At 58.1% G+C, this 25,861-nt stretch overlaps 7 protein-coding genes across 7 annotated transcripts; 5 read left to right on the top strand and 2 right to left on the bottom strand.

Annotated features, from left to right (window-relative positions):
- Positions 1-675: 675 nt before the first annotated feature.
- On the top strand, positions 676-1,362 carry LTHEOB_4455 (uncharacterized protein; the record flags this gene model as incomplete). Its single annotated transcript, XM_035513491.1, has 1 exon — positions 676-1,362. The coding sequence occupies one exon, from the start codon at positions 676-678 to the stop codon at positions 1,360-1,362; it is 687 nt and encodes a 228-aa protein (XP_035375159.1).
- A 6,128-nt stretch (positions 1,363-7,490) lies between these two features.
- LTHEOB_4454 (Ubiquitin-conjugating enzyme protein) lies at positions 7,491-8,432 on the bottom strand (the record flags this gene model as incomplete). Its single annotated transcript, XM_035513490.1, has 4 exons — positions 7,491-7,559; positions 7,607-8,205; positions 8,285-8,379; positions 8,428-8,432. The coding sequence occupies 4 exons, from the start codon at positions 8,430-8,432 to the stop codon at positions 7,491-7,493; spliced, it is 768 nt and encodes a 255-aa protein (XP_035375158.1).
- Positions 8,433-11,809: 3,377 nt separating this feature from the next.
- LTHEOB_4453 (MFS multidrug transporter) lies at positions 11,810-13,918 on the top strand (the record flags this gene model as incomplete). The annotated part of the gene is made up of 6 exons (XM_035513489.1): positions 11,810-11,900; positions 11,964-12,273; positions 12,354-12,412; positions 12,473-12,512; positions 12,575-13,072; positions 13,126-13,918. 6 exons carry the CDS (start codon positions 11,810-11,812, stop codon positions 13,916-13,918), a joined length of 1,791 nt encoding a protein of 596 aa, XP_035375157.1.
- Positions 13,919-14,977: 1,059 nt separating this feature from the next.
- On the top strand, positions 14,978-18,649 carry LTHEOB_4452 (Fungal specific transcription factor domain containing protein; the record flags this gene model as incomplete). Its single annotated transcript, XM_035513488.1, has 4 exons — positions 14,978-15,240; positions 15,470-17,358; positions 17,580-17,632; positions 17,681-18,649. The coding sequence occupies 4 exons, from the start codon at positions 14,978-14,980 to the stop codon at positions 18,647-18,649; spliced, it is 3,174 nt and encodes a 1,057-aa protein (XP_035375156.1).
- Positions 18,650-19,903: 1,254 nt separating this feature from the next.
- On the top strand, positions 19,904-21,130 carry LTHEOB_4451 (Peptidase family t4 protein; the record flags this gene model as incomplete). Its single annotated transcript, XM_035513487.1, has 1 exon — positions 19,904-21,130. One exon carries the CDS (start codon positions 19,904-19,906, stop codon positions 21,128-21,130), a length of 1,227 nt encoding a protein of 408 aa, XP_035375155.1.
- A 1,224-nt stretch (positions 21,131-22,354) lies between these two features.
- Positions 22,355-23,182, top strand: LTHEOB_4450 (Calcium proton exchanger; the record flags this gene model as incomplete). The annotated part of the gene is made up of 1 exon (XM_035513486.1): positions 22,355-23,182. The coding sequence occupies one exon, from the start codon at positions 22,355-22,357 to the stop codon at positions 23,180-23,182; it is 828 nt and encodes a 275-aa protein (XP_035375154.1).
- A 1,367-nt stretch (positions 23,183-24,549) lies between these two features.
- Positions 24,550-25,861, bottom strand: LTHEOB_4449 (ATP synthase f0 protein; the record flags this gene model as incomplete). Its single annotated transcript, XM_035513484.1, has 3 exons — positions 24,550-24,740; positions 24,803-25,459; positions 25,795-25,861. The coding sequence occupies 3 exons, from the start codon at positions 25,859-25,861 to the stop codon at positions 24,550-24,552; spliced, it is 915 nt and encodes a 304-aa protein (XP_035375153.1).

The raw sequence follows: 25,861 nt of genomic DNA, 5'->3' as shown, positions 1-25,861 counted from the left end.
ATGCCGACAAGGCCGACAGTGGCGGAGGTAATCAAGGGCAAATCGAAGATGGATTGCCTGCGCCAATGGCAAGCCTTTACGATGCAAGATTGATATTTACCTACCATTGGCTTTTGTAATATAAATTGACAACTTAAACTATAATTTTTTAAGGCTGTGCCCTGCGATTTGAAGTGCCATCATTTCCATATGAGTAGTCTGAGCTTGGGTGTCTATCGGGCCGTCTTGACATGTCCAACCGCACCTTTAAGACTTCGATAACTATAATCGCCGGCTTGCGGACATGAAGCATCGAATGAAGTGTCGCGGAGTAGCAGCAGCGGGTGCCCCACGCTCGGCGCGCGCTTTGTTGTCGCCTCAGCGCCCTGTCACATGCCCCCCGGCTTTGCGGCACCTGCCTATCACACCCAACACGTCATTGACCAAGATTGCGGCTCTGTCGCTATATATCCTGCTGGGAGCACCTTACCGAGACCCTGAATTACCTCTTGAAGCCCCATCCCCTCGTATGAGCCATCACCACCACCACAATCATCACCCCACACCTCCGCACTAGCAATATATCAACACCACACCACGCATACTTACCCTGCCAATCCCCCCCACGTTCCCGGCATCAGCCGCAACCAAAAGAGAAGCAAAATCTCGACGCGCATCGCCAAAGACGCAACAACAATGTGCTGCGAAGAGCACCACATCTGCAAGCACTGCAACCAGATCATCACCAGCACGACCGACCGCTGCTTCGCCTGGCGCGCCGGCTGCGCTGACGGCGACCACCGGAACCCCGGCACGGAGTTCGGCAGCGGCGACCGCTGCTTCTGCCCGGACGGGGAAGAGATCGTCGAGGAGTTCTACCACGACGACGACGGCTTCTACTGCCCCAACTGCTCTTCTGCTCCTCATCACCCGCAATTGTCATCTAGCGGCCGGTACAGGAACGACCGCCCGCGCCCTCCCCCCATTGACCCCGTGAGCGGAGAGGAGGTGGTTGCCGTCGCCGCCGTCGATGACTCGCCGACGAGCTGCAGCGATGGCACGTACTCGGCATCCAGTGACGAGGGCGCCGGAGCAGCAGCAGCAGCGACGACGCCGACGACGCCCAATGCGAGCAACAAAGGCGCTGGCAGCTGGCGGATGCGCGTCAGGAAGATAGTGAGCGGGACGACGCGGTTGGCGGGCGCGGGTAAGCGGCGTGAGGACGACGACATCGACCAGCCAGCTGCTGCCGTGCTCCGAGACCACGAATTACGGCCATCATCAGCTGATAAGCGGGGGACAAAGGCGACGGTGACGAGCGCGGCGAGCGTGAATGGAGACGGTGGCGCAGCAGAGCAGAACGGCCCGTCTTCGTTACTTTGATGAGACGAAAAAAGACTTGGATGAATGAGGAAGGTTGTGGCTTGTGATGGTTGGAAATAGAAAAAAGTGAAGGCCAGAATACGAAAGATACGAAATACCCCGCCAACGCGGTTACGACGAGCACAGGCCTGCTCCGTCCGCGCTGGCGGAAACAGAGTCATACGAACAATAGTCTGTTTTCTTTTTTTTCCTTCTTCTTTCTTTCTTGTTTTCTCTTGTCTTAGCCTTGTCGCGGGACTAGCCAGTGAGGAACTTTTTCGTAGCGAAAGGAGTTGCTGCCCTTGCTTTGACGCAAATGCGCGTTTGAATCGTGGAAGACTTGATTGGATCGATGCTTCGACCCTCACCGCCACATGGTCATTTGGCTATTGCGGTTGGTTGCGACCTGCGAACCACCCATGACGAAGCTCTAGATGGTCTTTGTTTTTCAAGTATATGTATTCAGTGAATGAATGAGAACTCACACATTGCCTTCGGAACAAAGCCCCCTAATGTCGCTGTACGCTTGTGCATGGCGGCATCAATGCAACTGATCACTTGAACTGTGAAAGGGGAGGGCTTCACGTCAGATCATCGTGAAGTTCGCATTCTCGGTTCAACAGAAAACGCAGAATCTGCGACCAGCGGCAAGGGCGGGGCGAGAAGCCTAGAGACAACACAGCCAGGCAACAATATGCGCCACAAGCGTTAAACATTGCAACTCCACCTTCGATGAGGTCATTAATCCCTGCAACAAAAGCCATGTGCGGCGGCTGGATCTGCCCAAAGGCATCTACCCGACGCTGAAACGCCGGCAATTCCCAGCGACACCATCTGCCCCGAGTGCTCGACCACCACGTATCCACAGGAGGTGCGTCGGGAAGCAGAGAGGGTGGGCGTAGGTTGCTGAGGGCTGCCCGTGCAGTAAGCCCTAGCCATGCGGCAGTGGCGGATGTGGCTGAGCCCGGGCTGTGTTCTGGAAGCCCGCTCAGATGTCGATCTCCCATAGCGGCCGCACCCCCATTGCATTGATCCATGCCGAAGATGCGGTGGGTTTTGGGCATGGATCACTATCCCTGCGCTTCTGATTTTAATTCTCTCTTCCCGGGTTGGCGGGTCCAATCAAACAAATCTGCGGCAAGAGAAGAAACCCTCCCCCCCCCTCGCTTTTTGCTTTCACCGGTGACGTGGTGGCGTGAACTTCGAGCTGTGAGCATGCACGCTGCCACCTGCTCAGCCCAACCCGAATCCCCGAAACATGGTCTTAAAGTTTGCTTGTTGCGCACACGCCACTATTATGTGCACTGCGTGTTTCAGAGCGTGAAGAAGCCAAGTGCGGACCTTGGTGTCTAGAATATCAGACCAAAAGCATCTGCGGAACCGCACCCGCCTCCCCGGGGAGCCGCTTCTCCGTTGCCCAGGTGACGAGAATTTCCAGAAGAGGCTTCCTCCAAGGCCCGTGTCTCGGGAGAAAGTCGTCCTGCAGCTCTAGCCTTGCATAGTCATTGCAGTAGGCTTCCATCGTGCTACCGGAAGACCCGGATCCAGCTTGAATACCCACACACCTTTCTCCGTCATGCAATGCCTCTTTAGACCCGTCTGTACTACATTTATTTTTTTTTGCTCATGTGTGTGTGCGTAACGCGGCGTTGGTGGCGCGATCGGAGGCTGATCTCGGACTGACTCTCGTCCACGCCTATCATGGTAATGCAATTGACGGCGGTCAACAGCCACGAAATTCGCCTGATTAGACATTTGCGGGCAAGATTGACACATCAGCAGGCTCCGCCCCTGCGTCTGAAGGCGAGATCACATCGATCTCGTCTCGTAGTGACACGCCCATTTTCCGCACGGCAGCACTTCCCGACATTTGACTGGCAGATCTTGTCACGGGTCCAAGACCTGCCGCGCCGGATATTGCTTCCTTCTCTTGCCACGAAGCATTCACGAAATGCACCTTATTCCGAGATGACGCTTTACTGCACCTTGCCATTGCCGACCCTTCACCGCCGATAGACATTGCCAACTCATCAAACCGTGTTATCGGTCTGAAACAAGGACACCAGATAGTTTCCGGTCAATGGCACCGTGCTGCACGTGGTACGACCTGAGATGTAGTGCGGAGCACCCCAATTATCATTCCACTTATCCGAATGACCGTTGAAATTTTCTCGACGCCTGCTCGCTCTCGAGCCTCAAGCGGTGTGGCGGCATGAACAAGTGTTGGCCGGCCAAAGTGGGTGCCATGGAGATACGAATGAGGACGTGCGGCGCGGAAGCAGGCCGCTACGGTGAGTCACGGGCGGAACAAGACAGACGGTGAGCAAAGTGTGCTGTAGAATTGGTGCAACTATTCCCACGAGAAAAAGAAATGGGGACACCGGTGATGACGAGACAGAAAAGTTGGAGCCGAGTGATGATTGCTGGGATGGGCAGCTCCGCAGTACGTCCTGTTAGAACCCAGACGAACGGGAAGCCTGGGACACCAGCAGGGCGGTTAAACGGCAGGGAAGTAGCATCCCAGTCTCATAAGCACTGAGCCAATCTGACGGGACGAAGTATCACTGGTTCAGCAGGCGGGTGCGCTAGACACAGGGGGGTCCGTTGGGTTGCAGTCGGGCTAGACATAGTAGAGGATGTGCCATGCCGTTGACTCGAGCTGCTTACACATTGTACGCCCCTGGTAGACGAATGTTTCGATGCCCTTTCCCCCCGGCTCAGCCCAACAACAGCCCTATGCTCACTTTCCTCCACGAGCATGAATCCTGTTTTTTCTTTTTCCCAGCGGTCTGTCAGAGCATTGAAACGGCCCAGTGATTTTGTCACAAATGTTCCGCCTTGCCCCACATCACAGCAGCCACGGAGCTGCACCCGCCTCACCCACATTCGCCTCACTGCCCATTGCCAGGCTTCGGAGCGTATCAGCGCCAATGCTCCTCTTATTCGCCAAAGCCTTCTTCTTCAGCTCCCGTTCTCTATGCTCCCGTGCCATCTCTGCCCGCCTTCCTAAGCTCCGGTACCCCGTCGGCCACGAAGGCGTACCGCGACTCGGACTGCTCGCCCGGATCGACACGTTGCGTCGCATATGCCGCCATATGGCGCGGGCCTCGTCTACCGAAGAGCTTTCTGCGTCATCTGACGTCGACATGCATTTTCCTTTTTTAGCCGTGGCTGTGCCTTCCGTGTCCAGAGCGTCAGAAAAGCGCGGTGAAGCCGATGGCCTGCTGCTGCGGGTATCGGTGAGCGGTGTGGCGGAGGCAGAGCGTTGAGCTTCCCGCGAAATAGGGAGGTTGGTGGCGGTGAAGCGCAGACTGTCACGTGCGTCGAAGGAGAAATGCGGCTGAGACGGGAGGTGACGGTGATGAGCACTACCCGTATGTTCTGCATGGGCCGAAGTGTGCATTTCTGAAACTTGCGAGGCTGTAGGAAGAATTGAGGAGAATGCCGAAGCCGGTAGAGGAAAGCCGTTAGTGTCGGAACCGATAAGAATTGGCGTAATCCCTAATTGATAGATAAGCTCTTGACGCACTCTTTGGATGTATTCCGAACATGGAATTGAACAGTTTCTGTCCTGGTAGAAAGTATTGAGAGCATCCAAAGCAATGTGAGGCGGGTCTTGTGTGGCAATCAAAAATACAAATCTTTGGTAAAGTTCAGTCTCGATGTTCAAGGTGACTGTCGGGTTAGTTGGCGGCTCGATGCTCCAATCAGAGAGAGGATTGGGCCTGCGGACAGTGCAAATTTGTTCAACCGTGATAACATTGTTGTCGGGGAAGCATGATTGTTTGTAGCAAGCTGTTACAGTTAAGATATTTGTGACTGTTTCTCCTAGCAGAATCTCCAGTCCTTGGATGGCATCTTCGAGCTCCGTCAAAGGGTTGCCGGAGGCTTGCTCTTGGATACCGACGGCTGGGATCCTGACTCTCACAAGAGCAGAGACCGTCTGACCTGCCTTGAGTTTCGCGCTTGAAGTATTGCCAAGGACGCTTTCAACTATGCAGCCTTGACGTGGCTTGATGTCGATGCAGAGATCGGTTATGGACCCGAAGACGCGTCCTTCTCTTGCGTAGGACATTACGTCAGCTGCTTGCGCAAGGAGCTGAGCTGAATCGTTCACTGAAACCTCCGGCGACGAGGACCTCAAGGAGAGACCTCTAGGAAGAATCCATACGTTAGAATTTTCTGACAGTGCGCTGTGGTAAGGAACAGCAGCCGTGCACACTGCGTTGACGTTGATTGCCGACAGTTCATCCGTCAGGTCAAGACCATCTACCGATTGAGACGACAATACGAAGACGAGGCAACGATCAAGCCTGAGAGGCTTGGCGGTTCCCGCTGTCTGCTCTCTGAGGACCTTGATAGCCTCTCGCAGAGTTTCATTGAGATCAGTGCCCGTCGCGGGCGGACGAGTCACTAAAGCCCTGATATCGTGAATTTCCCTACGAAGACAAGCATCATTGGCAGCTTGGAGTGGATGCAAGAGACATCCCGAAGTTCTCGCTTCGTCCGAGAAGTGGCGACAGCAGGTGCAAAAGACAGCGAGTCGATCGTCCGGCTCGGTACTAATTTGGGCAATGCGGAGCGCGACGTCGCAAGCAGTCTCAAGGGAGTCCGGGGACGCGAATCGGCTAGATCTCGGTAAGCTGAAGTTCCAAGCACAGGCAGGGGGCGGTGAGAATCTATCACGACCATGGCAAAGACTCGGATGACGACGAGCGAATGACCATGGCGCGATTCTCATCTGCTGTTTCATCTACTCCAGTGGTGTTTGCCGTCTCCCCTCTCAGCACAGTGTATGAATCGCGCGATGCGTGACGTCAGGATGAAACCGGGACTGAAACTCACGAGTTGTCCAGGATCACGACAATGTCCAGGCCAGCCCCTTTCTTATTTTCCCCGAGATCTCTGGCATCGTCAGTCTTCACGACGCCACGTGTTTCGACAGCCACCCAAACGCTCCGTTCCTCGTGGAGGCTCAGGGCCTCACATTCCGTCACCACATTAAGATCGGCAGTGAGGATCGGCGGCGGCCCACGTGTGGCGCTCCTAGGCCGCGGGGAAGTCTGATCTGCCATCTGAGGCGAACGTGGCTGGAGAGGGTCGCTGTGCGGTGATTTGGCAGAAAACTGGCCCGGTCGGACGGTGGTACGACTCGAAGACGGGGGGAGGACACTTCGCACGAATCAGTCAACGCCGGACCGGAGCAGTCGCTTGCCATGCACGGAGAGGCCAAGGGAATCCACGCCCGCCACACTTACGATGGCGCAGACGGCTGGGCCGGAAACTCGGAGCTCTTCGAGCGAGACGGAAAACTCGGTCGCCTTCGCATGGAGAGCTTGCGGAAGATGCTTCCATCGGATTGGCCATTGCGCGTCGGCTGCAGGCTCGGGTTCGATCTGCTGGCCTGGATGCTGCCAAGCACTCTGGAAAATACCCTATTCTTGGGAGATTTGCGGCAGTGGAGTGTCGGGGATTCGGGTTCGACGATGGAGGGCGGGGACCCCTGCACGGTCACCGTCGAGGGGGGGCTCCGTTTCTGAGCAAAGCCGAGTACGGTGGGTTCGATCTCGGAGCATGTGCTGGACTGGGCGCCGGTGATGCTTGAGGCTGAAGATCGGTTCTCGCGGCGTTTACGGACTTTGATCTCGCCTGCAGGACGCAGGGCTGTAGGACCCGGTAGAGGCGACGGCTTGGCGGCCGGCAACATGCTGGCACCTGGCGCGGTCCGATCTGCGATCGTGTCTTTTTGCCGCAACTGACAGGCCACTCCCTGGTTGTTGGGAGACTCGAGTGAGGTCGGATGAATCGTCCCTGGGAAAAAAAAAGCCTTTCGTGCGGGTGGCAGGCACGTCCGCCACCTGCCGTCAAGGAAAGTGCTGCCCTCGCCCACGGCCTGCACCCCAACGCCCCAAGTCGTACGTGCGCACCAACGTGAAGAACCAAATTCATGACTTCGTATTTCGAAATACTTCCAACGAGCAGACCATCCAACTGTGACGGGGTGCAGTGCAGCCTGGAACCAATGCTGACTAGGAATCTCTTTCGAACAAGGTAGACTTCTGAAATTCCCCGAGCCCACCACCTTCTTTCCCCCACCTTCCTGAAAGACTAAAAGGCCCGGTTACGGTGCCAGCCAACTCTAGAGCATGCTATGCTTGCTTGAGGATTCGCGCCTTCGCTTTTTCGAGAATGTCCTTGTCGACTTGAGCAAACCGAACCTGGAGCGGTCAGAAATTAGGTCTTCGGATCCGGCTGAGGAACCTACCACATCGTCGCCCTCGACCCCAGCGCCGTAGAGCACGCCGTCGGAGATGCTGCCGTTAATGCCTTTCTTGACTCTTTCTTCCCACACGCCTTCCCAGTTCCATTCGCCCGGATGGCGGCTCCTGGTTGCGGGCGCGGCGCTGGGCTTGGTCATGGGCTGCAGTTCAGTGTACTGGTTGTCCCTGTAGGACCGCCACGCGTGATAAGCCCCCGGGTTGGCGGCAGACTCAACCGTCACCGAGTCCAGGATGGACTCGTCGGTGAATGATGCCTGGATATACTTGAGGATCTTGGCAACGGGGGGCGGGTGGTGGTTGGTTTCGTCGCCGGCGTCGGGCTGGCTGTTTTTGGTGCTCCGACGCGTACGCGAAAACCATTGCGGGAAACCATGGCGGAGGCTGAAGCCGCCAGGGGGAAGACGCTCTTCGTCGGTGGCACTGACAGTCTCACCGCTCGCCGAGCCAGTCGTGTAGGTATACGTGGTCAGTGGAGTCACCAGCGGGTGGAAAATGTCCGTGGACAGTGTCACCAGCGGCGGCACCGCTGGATATGCCCGTGGAAAAGAAATCTGGACTCGGAGAATTGCAGGTGCATATGGGCCTTGAAACGGGTCCGGTCAGCCTGCTGCCGGCTGGGGAGAGCTGTCTGAAGGTGAAAGGCAATTACGAATCAAGCGCACCTTTGCGGATGAACATCACGCCAGTCCAGACGGACGTATCGCCAGGCGTGATACTCATGTACACGCCGTCCGGGCAGCCATGGCGGAGGCTCGCGCTGCCGCGGGGGTGGAGTCAGCACAGGGAGGTCCGGGGTTGAGCTCACGGCATGGATCGAAGAAAAGCGGAAACGCACAATTCTACAAGTAGATTCTGATGCTGCAGAGAAGGCAGTGCCAGTGCGGGGCCCAATAAGGGCATCTTGGCCGTGGTGCCGGGAGCTGAGGATGATGCAAAGGGGTTCGTAACGTCGTCGCGCGAGTGTTCGGGCCGGCGCAGGCAACGAGGCTCTGTGGCGGCGCTGACTAACGGGACGCCAGATCGACGTGGAAAACAGCGGCCGCCGATCCGATGAGGCGCTGAGTTTTCCGCCAGGACATCCCCGCCACAGCCCATCGCCGGACGCTGCGCGGCTACGGGAGCGCAGCCCAGCCTCATCGGGCCCGGTGCTAGAGCGACTCGCGGCTCGCGGCGAGCGCTTCCATCCTCAGGCTCAAGCTCAGGCTCAGACTCAGGCTCCGGCGCACTTGCTTTTCGCCAGCCGACGGCCCCCTATCTGGCGCAGCCGCCCGCGGTGGGCTACACGTCGCACAAGGCTGCCCCCGCTGTCACATTCTGGAATGATGCGATGACTCGACCGCGTCGTATAGAGATCAGCAAGGGCCCTGGAGCCCGTTCCAGCGGCCAGGCTCAACAACGCTCCGAGTCAGTGCGGTGCGAGCGCATGCAGCTCAAGATACAATATGTGCCTGCTCTGCCGGGCTGCGTTGACTGCAGCGCGATCCGCAGGATATATGAGACCTGCGGTTGCACGGTGGGCTTATACGAGCAGAAGCACCAGTCAGGCCTCGCCACACTTCCGCGAGAGAGTCACGTTGGGCACGACAATTGCTTCGACCGTCAGCGATGCTTTGGCGGTGAGCCGTCGGTCAGGCTGGCATCTGACGGGCGCCGGAAGATCTGGATGTCTCACAGGAGCACTCGTCCCGCAGCCTATTCAGATGTGCGACCAGGGGACGCGACCCGGGTTTGATATTGGTCCACCTCGCCGGGGCGCACAGCAGCAACGACTTCGCGAAGACGCGGCAGCGACAGGATCCCACTGCATCATGCACTTTGCTCTCCGCCCGAGGACCCGGGATTGTTTGATGCGGCCTGCATGGCAGTCACGCTCTCCGGCCCTGGATTTTGCCCCGTTGCACCAACAGCTGGCACCACACGAGACATCGCATTCGGCACAGAAGAAAACGCGTGCCGTCACACATTGAGGGTCAAGTGATCAGTGCCGGCACCGTGCGATGGGCGACGGATCATTCGCGGCGCGCGTCAGGAGTTGCAGTCGGCTATCGTTTCAGCGGGCTGTGATGACGTCGGGATCGAAATGAGGGATCTGCAGAGCTTGCCTGCCAGCTGCTCGCCTGCGTACCCCAGACGGCGCTGGCTCAGGCGGCGCGGTGCCTGGGAGAGTGGCTCCAGGACGAGAGGCGGGCTGGAAGACGCGCCAGGAGCTGCGACAAACGGCCTGGAGCTAGGTGCCGCGGAATCGGCAGGCGGTGCCCAGCGGCGAATCAGCGCGCGAGCGGAGGCCGTACCCGCCATCTTCCGGGCCACAGATCTCGAAAGGAACCTTCGACGAGACGACCGGACGCGAACAAGCCTTGCGCCGGCAGGCCGTTCCTCGTTTTCCACGCGAGCGCGGCCGGGCAGGGGTGCCGCCGCGCGGGCAATCGCCGTCACCCCCGGCCAGCGCAACCCGGCAGCCCTGTGCCCGCGCGTGGCCAATCAAGGGCCGCCCGCCGCCGTTGAACACGCTCACCGCCGAGCAGCAGCGCGTCGCTCCGCGCTGGTCATGCTGGGCCTCCCCTCTCCTCCTCCTGCTGCCTCTCAACGCCCTCTTTTTTTTTTTTCTCCAGTGCCAGGCCCCCCGGCGCGCGCTTGACCGGTGCGTGCGCAGCGCGGGCGCTCGCATGCGCGCAGCATTGCACGCCAACAGCCTCACCACTGCCACACGCGGTGGGGCGTCTCTCCGCGCGGGCATCAGGTGACGGCTGCCCGCTAGCCCGCGAGGTCGCTCGTCGGCACCCTTGCCGATGCCGCCGCGCGGCGACAGGTCGACTGCTGGGCGCGCGGGCTCGAGTGTGGCAGCAGTGCCCGGGCTGGCATTTATAATTGTCCGGCGTCTGCAAGGCTGGGCGGCGGCGGCGGGCCATCCATCAGCGCCGGAGGGAGCAGAATTCACCGCCTCTCCTGTAATTTGAAACCATCGCGGCTGGCCGTTGCTTCTATTGAAAGCTAATGAGATTGTCGCAGCCAGCGCTGCCCGCCGCCGCTCCACCCCGGGCCGCTGACTCGCGCCCTGCGAGCCATCGCCCGCAGCGGCCACGTACTCGCGCCAGCACCGCAGCGAGGAGCGGGCGCAAAAGCAAGCACGGCGCAGGCAGAAGCAACGCGACTCGCATTTGCGGTCAGCCGAGTGCGCTGGAGCTTCGAGAAGTGACGAGAGCGCGCGCAAAGCCTGCGCCTACGCGCTGCGCACTCGCTGCCCCTCGTCCTTGTGCCTTGCTGCCGGCGTGCAGCCAGCCTACCTGGCGGGCTGGGCTAGCGCATCTGCCCGGAGCCGCAGGCCGTAGACGCGAAATGCGATGCCCCTGTACTGGGCCCAAGGAAAGGGGGCAACGGCGTTTAGCCCCAAAGTCAATCCCAGTAGCGTACCGGCAGGCTGGCGGCGCGCTGATCAAGGATGTCATATCCACGCTCCTAGCCCTGCAACATCGCCCATCACGGACGCGCGACCACCGTCTTTGGGACCCATCTCAGCCCGCCTTACTTTTGGGGCAACCTAGCATCTCTCCCCAATGTTCCGCGACCGGCCCCATGTGCGACAGCGCTCGCTTGGCTGGCAAACACTCAGGGGCCGGCCAGCCAAGCCGCACATCCTTTTCGGGCCTGTGCGTCGTTTGGGCAGCATACCACCGGATCTGACCCTTCCACCAGCTGGTCAGGACGATGGAGTCACAGAACTGGGGTCCGCCCTGTGCCAGCGAATCCGTTCGCTTACCCAGAGCTTGAGCCCATCACCGCCTCTTGTGCCCGCGCGTCAAGCTATATCAGAGCCGCCTCCCGCGCGCCCGCTGCTGCCGGCCGCTCTTGTGCTCTGCAACACCTGCGGACAACCGCCATACCCAATTCACGATTCGCGCTCCGACTTCCCCGGCGTCCCGCAACAGGATACCCTTGCCTCCTGCAATAAGCCCGTCTGCCCTACGCCACCTAGACTAAATCTTATCGTGTCTAGATGACACAGATTAAAACGGTCATTTAAGCAGACGAGTCCCTCTTTCCCGTACCAGACCTCCAGGTCAAGTCCCTTGGGATTCCTCACGCTCCTTCTGCCCTCGACCGCCTTCGCCTTGACGCAACCTGCCGTGCCGTGACCGCTCCCGTCTCTCCATTTCCGCTGCAATTGGAAGCCATTGGCACGCCGCATCATGATGTCGAACTGTCGCGCCTCTCGCCGGCGCTCGTCCGTCGCCCCGGACGGCAAAGTCCCCTTCCCGTCACAGCAGCTCTTCGTGCTAGGTAATGCTCCTCCAAAACCCCCAATCCGAAGGCCCCCCGCATGCTAACCGCAGCCGTATCCAGCATTATGCCGTATCGCCGAGCCCATCGCCTTCATGTCCATCTTCCCGTACATCTACTACATGATCTCGTCGTTCGGAATCACCAAGGATGAGAAGCAGATTGCCATGTACGCCGGCATGGTGACGTCCGCCTTCGCCTTCGCCGAATTCATGACGGGCGTCATGTGGGGACGCCTCAGCGACCGCTTCGGACGGAAGCCAATCCTGCTCACTGGACTCGCCGGCACGGGGCTGAGCATGCTCATGTTCGGATTCGCGCAGAACCTGCCAATGGCGCTGCTGGCACGCGCCCTGGGCGGCCTGCTTAACGGGTGAGTTGGGTCGCACGGTCACCGACTTTTTTCGGCTGGCGCCAAGATGGAATTTTCTGACACGTTGTGTAACCATGCAGCAACATCGGTGTGCTCCAGACGACGGTCGCCGAGGTCGTGACGGTCGAGTCGCAACAACGTAAGTCACTAGGCTGCGGGTTGGCCACGAGGCGTACCTGACTGACAATGAAACGCACAGCGCGCGCATACTCCATCATGCCATTTGTTTGGTGTCTAGGGTAAGTCCGACGTCCCACCGAGGCAAGCTTGTTGGGCCTGTCGACTAATGATGCGCTTGCAGCTCCATAATAGGCTCTGGCCTCGGAGGCACCCTTGCTCAGCCCGCCAAGGGATACCCTACCGTCTTCCTCCCCGGATCCCTGTTCGACAAATTCCCCTACCTGCTTCCGAACCTGGTCTGCGCTGGCGTCGTTTGCTTCAGCTTGATCGTCGGCATTCTATTCCTGGAGGAGACGCATGAGGACAAGAAGGATCGGTTTGACCTTGGTTTGGAGATTGGAAAATGGATTATGCGCAAGGTCCGCGGCCAGAGCGAGCCCGAGCTCAGCATTGATGCGAAGAAGACGTACTTGGAGGAGGCTTGCTACCTGCTGGCGGAGGAATCGGAGGATGAGCAGCCGCCGGGCTACAGGTCGACTGAGGGGTCGCCGCGTCTTCCGACCAATTCCAGCGCCTCGTCGCTCCGTATGCCGCCAAGGGCTGCCCCGAAGCCCTCGATGCGCTCAGCGTTTACCCCGCAGGTGATGCTGAACATCGTCGGCTACGGAATCCTGGCCTTGTAGGTAGCACCCGATGGAGTGGTGCGTTTCACAAGCTAACCAATGCCTGCAGCCACACCATCTCCTTTGAGCAGCTTCTACCCGTCCTCCTCAGCATGCCCAAGTCGACCGAGCCGCCAAACCTTCCGTTCAAGTTCGTCGGCGGATTCGCGCTTCCTACCAAGACCATCGGGTTCATTTTGTCGGCTCAGGGGTTCTTCCAGATGATTGTGCAGATTTTCATCTTTCCTGTCGTCAGCCGGAAATTCGGCCCTCTCAAGACGTTCCGCGCAGTCATCATCGCATACCCGTTCCTGTACACTCTGACGCCGTATCTGACTCTCCTGCCGGAGACGATGCGTATGTCTGGCGTCCTCCTGGTCCTGATCTGGAAGGTGACTGCGCAGTCGCTGGCCTACCCGCCGCTGGCCATCATGCTGGCGAACTCGGCGCCTTCGAAGAAGGTCCTCGGCACGCTCAATGGCGTTGCCGCGTCGTCTGCCAGCCTCTGCCGCGCGTTCGGTCCCACGGTTTCGGGCGGTATCCAGTCTGCTGGTCTCAGTCTGGGGTACTCGGGCCTTTCCTGGTGGACCTGCGCGCTCGTCGCAATCATCGGCGCGACGGAGAGCATCTGGATGCGTGAGGTCAAGACGCGGTTCGAGAAGAGCGAGAGCGAGGCTCCCAGCCAATACCACCAGGATGAGGAGGCCGACATTGGCGAGCCGCTTCTCAACCCGGCCGCCCTGAGCGCCTCCAACATTGCCTCGGACGGGCCGCCGATGCAGGGCGGGCAGACGCTCTACGACGGCTCAGTTTCCGACTCGGACGAGGAGTACGGAAACACTACCCACAAGGAGCATTTCTGATCACATTTCTTATTTGGTGTGCGGCACGCGATGCGCACGGCGGAGGGTAATACGCATAGATCGGGAACACAAAAAAACAAAACAAAGGGCATTCGGAGTTAAGGGAAAGACATGATACCAAGCAGGCGCGGATCGCCTGCTACGAAAAAATTCCCTATTTGCGATTTTCATTGGCATGGATTTTCCTTCAGCCTTTTTTTTTTCTTCAGCAGCAGCAAGCATCACAACTCAGCATCATTGGGCGGCGTTTTTGGGCGACTAGATAGAGATTCCATAGGGGGGCGCCAGCCTCGTCAAGGGCAGCAGGGACCGGGGCATTTTGCCGGGGCGTTTCATACGAGCGATGAGTTTCATGCATTATTCCAGGTGCCTTTTGGTAGCAGTCGTAGTTTTAGTTGCAGCCGCACCCCGGCCAATACCCAGCAAGCATGCTTTCTTCTTCATCACGCACGAAGCTCGGAGAGCGGATACGTAGCACGGAATCAGGCCATGGGCTGCGTGGTGGCCGCCGGCAACCGGGCTCAGCGCGATCGCCGGCAGCGCCGTGCGATTGGCTGGGCGCGCGGCTGGCAGCATTCGGGGAAGCGCTGCTGACGTCCTCGAGGCGAGCGTGGGGCGGGTTTGATAAGGGTTTCGGGGGGAGTGGGCCAGTGGAAGACTCTGTGCTTTTTCGAGAAGCCTGCCACATCTGCGAAATCAGGCTCCACCGCGCCAGTCCTTGAATCCGCCCTACGAGTGCAAAGCCGCCTTCCGCCGCCGCCGGCGCCCCCTGGCTCTGACGCGCCGCAGCTCACTGAACATCGCTCGGCGCCGATTGGGCAAGTGCGCAAGACCTGTGCGCAGCTGTGTTTGCCCGCCCGCCCTCGAAGCACGCCCGCTTCCGCGTCGCGCCCGTCAACCCAGCAGCCCAGGCCGTCTCCCCGCGCGTGAAGCTCGTCGTCGTGCGGCACCCTCGGCCCACCTGCACCGCCTGTTTCCCGGTCCCGTGTCGCGCAACTACCGCACGCCCGTCGACTTGGATGTCTTCCCGATAGAGCGGTCGCGCAAAGGACATGCGGGATGACCGCTCCCAAGCGCCCGCGAGAGGCATCCTCGACCGATGGCGCCTCGCCTGAAGACGCCAGCAGCAAGATCGAGTCGCCGACAGCCAGCGCGAGCGGCAGCCAGCAAGCGTCGTCCTTCCGAAACGTCTCGGCGTGCAACCGCTGCCGCCTGCGCAAGAACCGCTGCGACCAACGCCTGCCCGCCTGCGCCAGCTGCGAGAAGGCCCACGTCAAGTGCGTCGGCTACGACCCCATCACCAAGAGGGAGATACCGCGAAGGTGCGTTGGCGATCGTCCCGCAAAGCGCCGGGCTGGAGAGGCAATGGCGGCGCTGCGCTGTGCTCTGGGTGGGGGCGGGCGGCAGGAGGAAAAAATCGCATGCGCCCTGCGAGCTTCCTTTGCTGCACGCCTGCTGCTGCATGCGGCGCGGCCCGTGGCTGCTGGCCCGGCGAACCGCCAGAAAAAAGTGGGCTGTGATGTGCTGATGCTTGTGTGTTGTCTCCAACAGTTATGTGTATTACCTCGAGAGCAGGGTCGCGTACCTGCAATCGCTGCTGCGCGACAATCAAATCCCCTTTGCCCCGCCCGAACACTTTGCTCTGAGCTACAAGCCGCCCAATGGCGAGGCCACCTTCCCCCTCGACAAGCAAGCACGCGCCGCCCAGCAGGAAGGCCAGCTCAGCGCGCAGCATGACTCCACGGCCGACGACGGCGCAGATACGAAGCAGCAGGAGCAGTACGACCGCGACAAGATCAACAAGATGGTCTCAAATATTGGCATGGTCTCGGTGCAGGGCGCGTCCGACCCGCGCTTCCTTGGCTCGACGTCAGGCATCTCCTTTGCCCGCGTCGTCTTTGCCGCCGTCAAGAGCTCCGTGTCTGGCGCTTCGTCAGAGAAGGGCAGCGTGCGTGCCAGCAAGCCCCTGCCCGGCCAGGCCGCCGCCAATGGCACCTCCATGAGGGATTCCTTCTTCGGTCTCCACACCAAGCCCACCATCCGCCAAGCTCCCTTCCCCGAGCGTGACCTGGCGCTGAGGCTGGTTGAGCTGTACTTTGAGCATGCTAATCCGCAGATCCCAATCCTCCACCGCGGCGAGTTCATGGCCATGTTCGAGCGTGCCTTGGCCACCGATCCGAAGGATCGGACGAGCCGCGAGCTGTACATGCTGAACATCGTCTTCGCCATCGGTGCTGGCATCATCATGGGCAGCTCCGACGCCACGTCCGAGTCGCCTGATCCGGACGCGACCAGCGCATCACAGAGACCCTCGCAAACCCCACCTCCGGGCAAGCGACGCAGGCTCGCGAGTGTGCAACACCAGCCCGAGGAATACCACGCCTCCGCTATTGTCCACCTCGAAAGCTTTCTGTCGTCATCTCCCTCTGTCGATCGCCCCGACGGCTTCGGCGGCGGTCTGGAGGAGCTGCAGGCAGTATTGCTCCTTGCCGGGTTTGCTCTGCTGAGACCCGTTGCACCAGGTTTGTGGTACATCACAGGTGTAGCCGTGAGATTGGGCGTCGATCTCGGTCTCCACTACGAAGACGGCGCGGGCATTGACGGCGGCCCCAGCGCTGACGACACAAGCTTGCTGAATCCTGGACATGCGCCTGATGACGCACCTGGAGCAAACAATGCCGTGAGACTCGACCCGAAAGAGCGAGGAAGGCGCCAGTGGGTTCGTGACCTTCGCCGGCGCCTATGGTGGTGCGTGTATTCGTTCGATCGCCTCGTGAGCACCTGCGTGGGCAGGCCGTTTGGCATCACTGACCAGGTCATCACCACCGAGTTCCCCTCCCCCCTTGACGACAGATACATCACCCGGGAGGGCTTCCTACAGCCCCCCGGCGGCAGCGAGAAGCCGACGTACAAGTGTGTGTCATATCATTATTTCCGGTTGCGCCTCCTCCAATCGGAAATTCTCCAAGTGCTGCAGCACCGCCAGACACAGCAGGCGCGCGCTATCGGTGCGAATCAGGGCAACGATTTCATGCACACAAACCTGCCTTCCCCCTTCCTCTCCAAGTTTGACTCCTTCCTGTCGTGGCGCCGGGACATCGACCGCCGACTCTGGGAGTGGAAGGAGTCCTCGCCCACCCAGATGGACACGGGCGTCCAGTTCTCACCGCTCTTCTTGGAGCTGAATTACTGGCAAGCTGTCATCATGCTGTATAGGCAGAGCCTGAGTGTGCCGCCCGTCCTGGCAGATGAGCTGAAATCTACTGAAGATGATGTGTCAAGCCCGTCAATGGTGAACCTGGAGGAGCGCGAAGACGAAGAACATGTCTTCCTGAAGGTAGCAGAGGCTGGGCAAAAGGTGCTGAAGCTATACCGCCAGCTACATAGGGTGCACTTGGTGAATTACACCTTCCTGGCGACCCATCACTTGTTCATGGCAGGTAGGTTTCTCTCTCCAGCATATAGGCGCGAGCTTTGCGACCCTCTGCCCCAAATACACTTGTTGGCCACGCTTGGTTGCGGTGTAATCGACATAGGAGAAGGCAACGAGCACCCAATGTGCGCTGGTTGCCCTTTGGTTACCGAAGTTCCTTCACTGCAGTCTTGTTGACCTAGAAACACGCCGGCTGGCGCTCGTGCTTCATGCTAACACCGTGCTCAGGCATTTCATTTCTGTACGCAATTTGGCATTCGCCGGTCGTCCGAAGTCACTTGGTAGGTTTGATTGCTCTAATTTTCGGGCGCCCTTCTAATATTTGCTAGTCTCTTGACGATGTCGACTTTACGGTGCTTGCGGCAACATCCGTTCTAGGCGATCTCATTGAGAAATGCCCTCCAGCCGAAGCGTGTCGGGATGCTTTTGACCGCATGAGCAAAGCCACTATTCAAATGTGCATGTCGACAACCGGCTTCGGGCCTCAAGCGCTTGCTCAGAACCGTGCGAAGCAGCAGCAGACTTACCACTCATCACCGAACTTTTCCGCTGCTGAGCAACAGCCCACAGCTTCGCCGACCACAGAGCATCCTCGTGGCGTCAACCGGCCGGGCTATTTCCCTAGCTCGAATGCCAACTCGAATTACAACTCGCGGAAACAACACCCGCGCTTCGACATGAACCTACGAGATCTCTTCAGCGACGACGAAAGTGAGTCGCGCCTCAGGCGGCCCAGCCTTGGGTTGGTCGGTATGCGGCCCTCGAACTCCATGCAGAACCAAGTCAAGCAGGAGACGCCGCGGCCGGCAACATCATCAGCCACTTTCGTCTCGCCGGAGATGCGGCAGTTTAGTTCAGCGCAAGTAGATTCGCAGCTGCAGACGTCAGCAGCGACCTCACCAGTACAGATGCAACAGCGTCCGGCTCATCAGCGCCACCACTCGCATCAGCAGCAAATGCGCCAGCAGCAGCCGCAGATCTCTCCATACACCCAGCAGCAGACGTCTCCCTACACCCCCACTTATGGCCCGAACGTAGCCATGGCGCAGCAACAGACGGCACCCGGGTATCCTGACATCGGCCAGTCAACTTTCCCCGATCTTGACTTCCTTGACGCGTTCCCAGCTGGTAGCGCCAGCGCCGAAGCTGGCGGCGGTGGAAACATGGACCTGGGGTTTGGAATGCAACTGGACGACATCTCCGGGGCGAATAATCATGACTGGAGTGATGGCAACGCCTTTGACCTATTCGACGGGTTCTTCTTCGGACAGGGACCCGGTGCACCAGGAAGTTTGTAAAGGATGAGGGAGGTGAATATTGGAGAAGAATGGTATCGTTGGTAGGTCATGTTGCTATCTGGCGGCTCTGTGTGCCTCTTTCTTGTTGATGTGATACGAATCACATGACTATTAGGACGGGAATTGGGAATCGTGTATAGATGCGGGGCGGATGTCGTCGGGAAAAGTCTTGTTGTTGCAGTCGGAATGGTAACGTCTCCGCTTCGTTGGAAATGTTTGATGGGACACAAAACGAACCAAAGGGGTTCGAACGATTATCGGTCATTTTTCCTTTCGGTCTCATCCAGAGGCGGGCATTGTAGATGTCTTTGGTTTTGCCCCCATACTTACCACTGCTGTTCATTCCTTGCGGGAGTTGTTTGTCGCTTGTCCCAGTCCCCTCTCTTGTCAATGGTCGTTTGATACTGGTGTACAGGGCGTTATATACCTGGTGCTGCTTGTTGCTCTCTCCCTGTAAGTGTGTGATGAGCTTCATAGGTTCCTGACGAAGAATGAATGAAGAGATGTCAAATTAACTTGCCACGAAACGATGGATGATTCGATCTGGCTCGTTGATGGTTGATGATGTTAGATGATTGAAACAAGAGCTTTGAATGATAGGATTATATCTTATCAAAGAGCTCACTCTACCACTTAACCGGGTGTCCTTCAATGCACGCTTCATCCTCGCTCATCTGACGAGCTCTCCTTTTCCAAAGCAATGATTTCATGGTTCGTTCGACATAGATTACGAGGCATAATATTCCTCTGCAGGAAAGAAAAACGTACCCAGAAAAAAAAATCCCGATAGGCGCGGGTCGTATCTAAATGTTGCGTCCGTCAGCACTAGCAGTCTGACCACCCCACAACGGCACGTGCCGCATCCATGAAAGTGATATAAAGCGGGGTACGTTCGTGTGCGATGAGTCAGATGTCACGACGGACGTCCTTGAGCTGTGGTTTTCCTTGCGTGCGATTTTGAAAGCCACTCTGTGCCGCACTGCATTGTCGGTGTTCTAACGCAATGAGGAAGGTCTTTGTGGGGAGCTTGAGGCATTTTGGAAAGGCAACACTGTTTCTATGACTCTTCTGCAGCGCGAAGCAGAAACAGGCAGCGGTAGGAAGCAAGGAAATAGTGGGTCGTACGACGACTGAAGTTTGAAACCAATTGATAAAAAGCTTGAGTGTCATCGTCAAAATACCATTGAGTTGTAACCTGCACACGAGAACCTTGATTTTTTCAAGTGCTTCTTTCACCTTCTTCTTAACTCCACGATGTCTTCGTCAACAACACCCACCACTTCACCACCACAAGGACAACGCTGCCGCATCCGCGAGCTCCTGCCCAACCTCTATCTCGGCCGCCACCCCACAGGACCCAAGAACTCGCTCACAGATGTGCCGGGGGTGCTCTGCCACACGCAGTCGATCGTCAAGCCGGCGACGGACACGCACGGGGCCATCAACACCGGAGTGACGGCGATCCTGCCGCGACGCGACTTCTTCCACCAGGCGTGCCACGCGGGCATCTTCCGGCTGAACGGGTCGGGCGAGCTGACGGGCTCGCACTGGATCGAGGAGACGGGCCTGCTGCACTCGCCCATCGTCCTGACCAACAGCTTCGCCGTGGGGGCGGCGTACCAGGGCATCTACGAGTACTGCATCCCGCGGCACCGCAACGCCGAGAGCGGGGCGGCCGACTGGTTCCTGCTGCCCGTCGTGGGCGAGACGTTCGACGGCATCCTGCACGACATCGCCGCGCTGCCCGTCACGCCCGCCCACATCGTCGCCGCGCTCGAGGCCGTGACCGACGAGGCCGTGCCCGAGGGCAACACGGGCGGCGGCACCGGCATGATCTGCCACTGGTTCAAGGGCGGCACGGGCAGCGCGTCGCGCGTCGTGCCGGCCGACAGCAGCGCGCAGAGAGAAAGCTACACCGTCGCCGCCCTGGTGCAGGCCAACTACGGCGCCATGCGCGACCTGCGCATCGGCGGCGCGCCCATCGGCCGCTTAATCGACGGCGAGCTGGCCGAGGCGGCAAAGGACCTGCCCGCCGACGCGTCCGTCGCCGAAAAGCTGGCGGCGCTGGGGCGGGTGGCGGCGGAGAAAGAGAAGAAGGACGGCAGCATCATCGTGGTGCTGGCGACGGACGCGCCGCTGCACCCGCTGCAGTGCCAGCGGCTGGCCAAACGCGCGACCATGGGCCTGGCGCGCGTTGGCGGCAACGCTCACAACCCCTCGGGCGACATCTTCCTCGCCTTCAGCACCGCGAACAAGATTCCTGTGCAGGACGAGGCCGACCGGTGGAAGACCAAGCCGCTGAGCATCGAGGTGGTGGACGATCAGACGATTAATTCCCTGTTCGAGGCCACGGCGGATGCGGTTGAGGAGGCCATCTTGAACGCTTTGTGCATGGCCGAGACGATGACGGGGCTGGGAGGGCTGAAGGTGGAGGCGTTGCCGCTGGAGAAGGTCAAGCAGATGATGGAGAAGTATTTGTGAAGGAGTTTTCTGGGTCACAGGAGGTGCGGATGTAGGTGGCGGAGCATTTACGAGGGGGAGGCAGTGCTGTAGTCAGCTGGGTGAGGGCCAAGGAGTAATGTCGCGCAGTCCGTTGCTCTTGGCCGGGAGCGTCTTGCCTTTTCTTGTCGTCGGGCTACCACGGATCTAACTTTCAACACTACTAAGCGGGGCAGCAACAAGGAATCACATTCCATTCCGAATGACCATCCCGACGGCCCTCGTGAGCGAGCCACCATCAAAAACTTGGTCTGCGCTGCCTGCACAAAAGTTACACAAGCACATTCACCGCCCCCGTCCTCTCCACAGATGCCCACAGCACCTCTGCCAGCCCCTAAATCTTTTCATCCGTGTATGAGACAGTACGCACCATGGACGAGGAAACCCCCCGGACGTCTCGAGAGACCGATGCACCGCTGGAGCCTGAGCCAATTCCACTGCTCAGACCGTCACAGATATTCAATCAACTCGCTTTTCCCAGCCAACCCAATCCGCCTGCATTCGTAGCCTTCCGCCAGACAAACCCTTTCATGCGCATCGATGAAGACGATGAGCGGCAGCCTTTCCTCCTAACTCACAGTCATGACCGAGGAGATGCACTCGCTCACCCTCGCCATGACTCCGCGATAGAAGTTGATACGGATAAAGGCACGAAAACCAACGGCGTGAAGCGCCTTCTAGCGGCGGGCCGGAACGGGGCTACTTCCGTCCTTCGAGCCATCTACCAAACTATAGCACTTCTGGGGAAGTTTCTTGGCTGCGGCAACAGCAAGAACTTCTATTTCACCGGTTGCTTTGTTATATTAGTGCCACTGGCATTGCTGAGCGGCTGGCTAGAAAGAGCTCCAGCAGTCATCGTGCTGCTCAATGCACTTGCCCTTGGCTCCGCCGCGTTTCTGACTTCCGCTCTCTTTGAGGATCTGGTCAGCCTCGTACCTGGGCCAAGGATCCATGCATTCTTTGCCGAAATATTCTTCTCAAATATTGCCTGGCTCTGTGTAAGCAGTTTCTATAGTCAGACAATTGCAAGAGCAAATAAGCTGAACATTCCAACAGGTCGGCAGCTTCGCTCTTAGCAATAAGCAGTACCAAACCATCTCTTTCATTATCCCGGCCAGTATCCTTACCCGTAGCCTCCTTGGACTCGGACTCGGATTCATTTCCGCCGGCTTCTCGAAACACACCCGCCACGACAGCACGCCGACGATGGCTCTCTACTCGTCGCTCAAGATCTTCGGATTGGTACCCTTCTTCCTCTGCAGCCTCCTCACGCTCGCATTCCGCCACGAAGACGTCCATCAATCACCCGACAGCAGAGACCACATCCTCCTCTTCTCGCGCGGCAGCGCCATCGTCTCGCTCAGCTGCTACCTCATCTTCCACCTCTTCCTCAACATCACCCACGCGCCGCTCGTCTCCACCGCGCCGCCGACTTCCACAGTAGCAGCACCACCACCTCCTCCTCCTCCCTCAACCCGTCCTCCCCCACTCCTCCCCTTCCTCGCAACCCTCCTCACCACAATCCTCACATCCCGCAACCTCGTCCACGCCCTAGCCCTCCTCCCCGCTTCGCCATCGTCATCGCCGCCTCCACTTCCACCCGCGATGCTCGCCCCCGCACCCCTCTACGCCATCCTCCTCCCCATCGCGCTCAACCACCACGAACTCCTCGCCGCCGTCCGCGCCGCACACCTACCGCAGCTGCGCCAACACAGCCCGCACCACATCCTCGCCGTGCTGACCGAAGCGCCGACGGTGCACGCGACGCTGTTCCTCGTCCCGGCGCTGGTGCTGCTGGGTTGGATGAGCGGCGGTGGGCGGGACGTTGGTATGGAGATTGGCGGAGGAGGACGGGGAGGAGGAGAAGGACGAGAAGGAGGAAGGGGAGGAGGAAGGAGTGCTTCCTCGGCGAGGATGGCGGTGGTGCTGTTGCTGTTGTGCGGGCTGGGAGCTTGGCTGGACAGCGTCGTGGCGGCTGGGCGGCGCGGGGGCCGGTTGCTGGTGTTGAAGGGGTGGGTGCTGGTTTCGTTGTAAGTGGTCCCCCCCTTCTCTTTCCCCCTCTCATTCAGCTCCTGTGTTCTCGTTGGGAACAAGAAGATACTTCTTCTTTTCGAGCGCCGCATAGCAGAAGAGGGATGTTGTTGACTGACCGATCCTTTTTAGGTATTCGATCGTTGCTATCGCGATGTTTCTCCTTGAATGACGTGTGTACAGGGGGGAGGCCGGAATGTAGTTCCATTTGGTTGGCTTTGTTAATCCTAGTCTTCTCTAATATAGATATCTCTTTTTTTTGCTTTCCCAGTGTGCGGTACTCTTAACGCCCCCCAACGGATTTAGGTTCCGCTGAATATGCCAGTTGTACAGTCCCCTCATGCAGCCGATGGCTAGCGTGGATTTGTTTTTTTTTTTTGCTCATGTCATGGGTAGCTGAAGCTATCGTCCGGACGTGTATGTAGAATTTTTAACTCCACATTCTCGTCCGGACGATGGCTTCAACTACCCATATATGTTATTTTTCTAAGGCAGAGCTAGGGCATAGTTACACTATGTTCTAGAGACCTGCTATTCTTCGCGCTAGCCATCGGCTGCGAGAGGGGGTTGTAGTTTATGGTCGAAGACCTTGACACTAATGCTGCATCCTGCGAGCAAAATCAGAGCAAACCTCCCTCCAATGCTAATAGATCATAACGTAAGGCATCAGAGCCGAGGGCTAGTGCAAAGAATAGCAGGGTCTTAGAACGGTGGATAGTTATACTCCTATACCACTATGTTCCCGAACAGTGATCACCTGTTGAAGCAACGGAAGATGTAAGATATCGTCTGGAGGTGGATATAGCGCTCGGGAATTCGCTCATAGTAAACGTCTCTTAGAAAAACAAACTCACGTTAGTCCTCGGTTGCAACCCCCCTCTGTATGTGTAGATTTTCTCTCATTAATCCTACCAGAGTGGAGTTGAAGAGTTTAATTAAGTCGACATAATCATTTCTGCTGCAATGTACTGGGAGGGAATATTGAAGAAAAACAAGAGATTAGTAAATGCTCAGAACGAAGGGGGAATCATCCGTGGAAATTCGGTCTCGAGAGGAAGACAAAACGACCCTCTGTACGCGCTCAATTGTGCTTCCAGGAATGCCGTCATCATGATCCTAGTTCAGGCTCTCTTTCCCTTACCCACTTCTTAAAAACTGCCATCGTAATTTCCCATACCCGATTTCTGCCAAATCCCGCATAAGTCATTCTTGTTCCGGAGTTCTCTTTTACATGCACAATGGCGAAGACAAAGCAGAAGGATGTCCATCGGTATCGGCTTCACCACTCCTACTCTCCTTTTCTGCAGTCACCCTACAACTCGTCCATTCATTCTCTTTTCGTCATTTGCCATGGTTCAAGAATCCTGGAGTTAGTCGTCCGCCAGCAGTGGCGCCCTTTCGCGGTCCTCGCTGACAATCTCTCCACGCTTGAAGGGGTCCTGGCCGAGAAGGCCGGGAACTCCAACGGCCAGCGAGAGAACGAATAGAACGCCCATAATCACGAAGGCGAAGATCCACTGGAAGGCGATGATCTTTGTAAAGAACTGGGAGACACCGATTGCTGTTTCAAACAACCCATGTCAGCTCCTTTACACAATATTATTCGGGAAAAGGTAACCTTACCAGCCGCGAGCACTGACAGCTCGAAACCCATGGTGTAGTCCTTGTACACTACCAAGAAGAAGCCTCCGTAAACCAGAATGCCCCAGATGAAGATGTTTGCAACGATCCTTGCTGGGAGATTGTGTGCGTGCACAGCGGCAGCACCGCACCAGTAGAGCGCGACAAAGTTCCATGCCAACGGCCCACTGACGACTGCGATGTGAATGGCGCGCGGCGTGGTGCTGTGGCGGAAGTAGGCAGCAGAGAGGTTGAAGAAGTTGATGACCAGCAGGAGCTCTCCGAGCCAGAAGAATGAACGCACCCAGAGCTGGATGAAGCCGAACAGGAGTAGGTTGTGGACGATGAAATGGCCACCAACGTTCGTTGCAGCTTTCACGGTTTCGCGCTCCGCCGAGTATAGGTGCCACGAATAGCCAATTTGTAGAATGAAGAGCACGAGCCAGTAGATGGAGGTGATGATGCTGTTCATAGAGAAAGGGGTGGGATGCGCGTTGTTCTGTCCCCATATGGTGTGCCTTGGTCCCTTGCCCTCATGCGGCTTGGCGAAGGTGTAATAGACAGCATGGACGAGAACGACGATGTAGGAGATGGCGGTCAAGATTTTGAGCGTCACAACGCGCTCAACAGAGGGGTCGGAATGAGCCTTGAACGGATTGACTGATTATAATGTGTCAGCACTCTCAGGGCTCTGCCGGAGATGGGTCGATGGGTGACACGGGAGTGATTCTGGACGAGCAAGAGCTCAGAGGACCTCCCGGCTCAGCTCAATATGGCGAGAAGGTGGCATGACGGATGCATGATAGACTGGAAACGGAGAGGATTGCAAATTGAATGTGAACTCTTGCGCTGGGTAAGGTATTGCCTGAGGCATTGACATCTTCTTTGCTTTGTTGTGCTTGGACAATTGCTTCGGATGAGGCTTGCCGATTGCTATTACTTTGAAAACGGACGAATTGCAGACTAGGCGCTTAAGGAAAGCTATTCACACGTACCGGAATGCACGCCATCGTGGACGCGACGGAAGACACCGTTTCCGGTGTTGCCGTTGGACTCGGACAT

Source organism: Lasiodiplodia theobromae, assembly GCF_012971845.1.
Source record: "Lasiodiplodia theobromae strain AM2As chromosome Unknown scaffold_11, whole genome shotgun sequence".
In the NCBI taxonomy this organism is placed as follows: Eukaryota; Fungi; Ascomycota; class Dothideomycetes; order Botryosphaeriales; family Botryosphaeriaceae; genus Lasiodiplodia; species Lasiodiplodia theobromae.
Note: the sequence above shows the minus strand (reverse complement) of the source record. Positions and strands in the feature narration are given on the sequence as shown.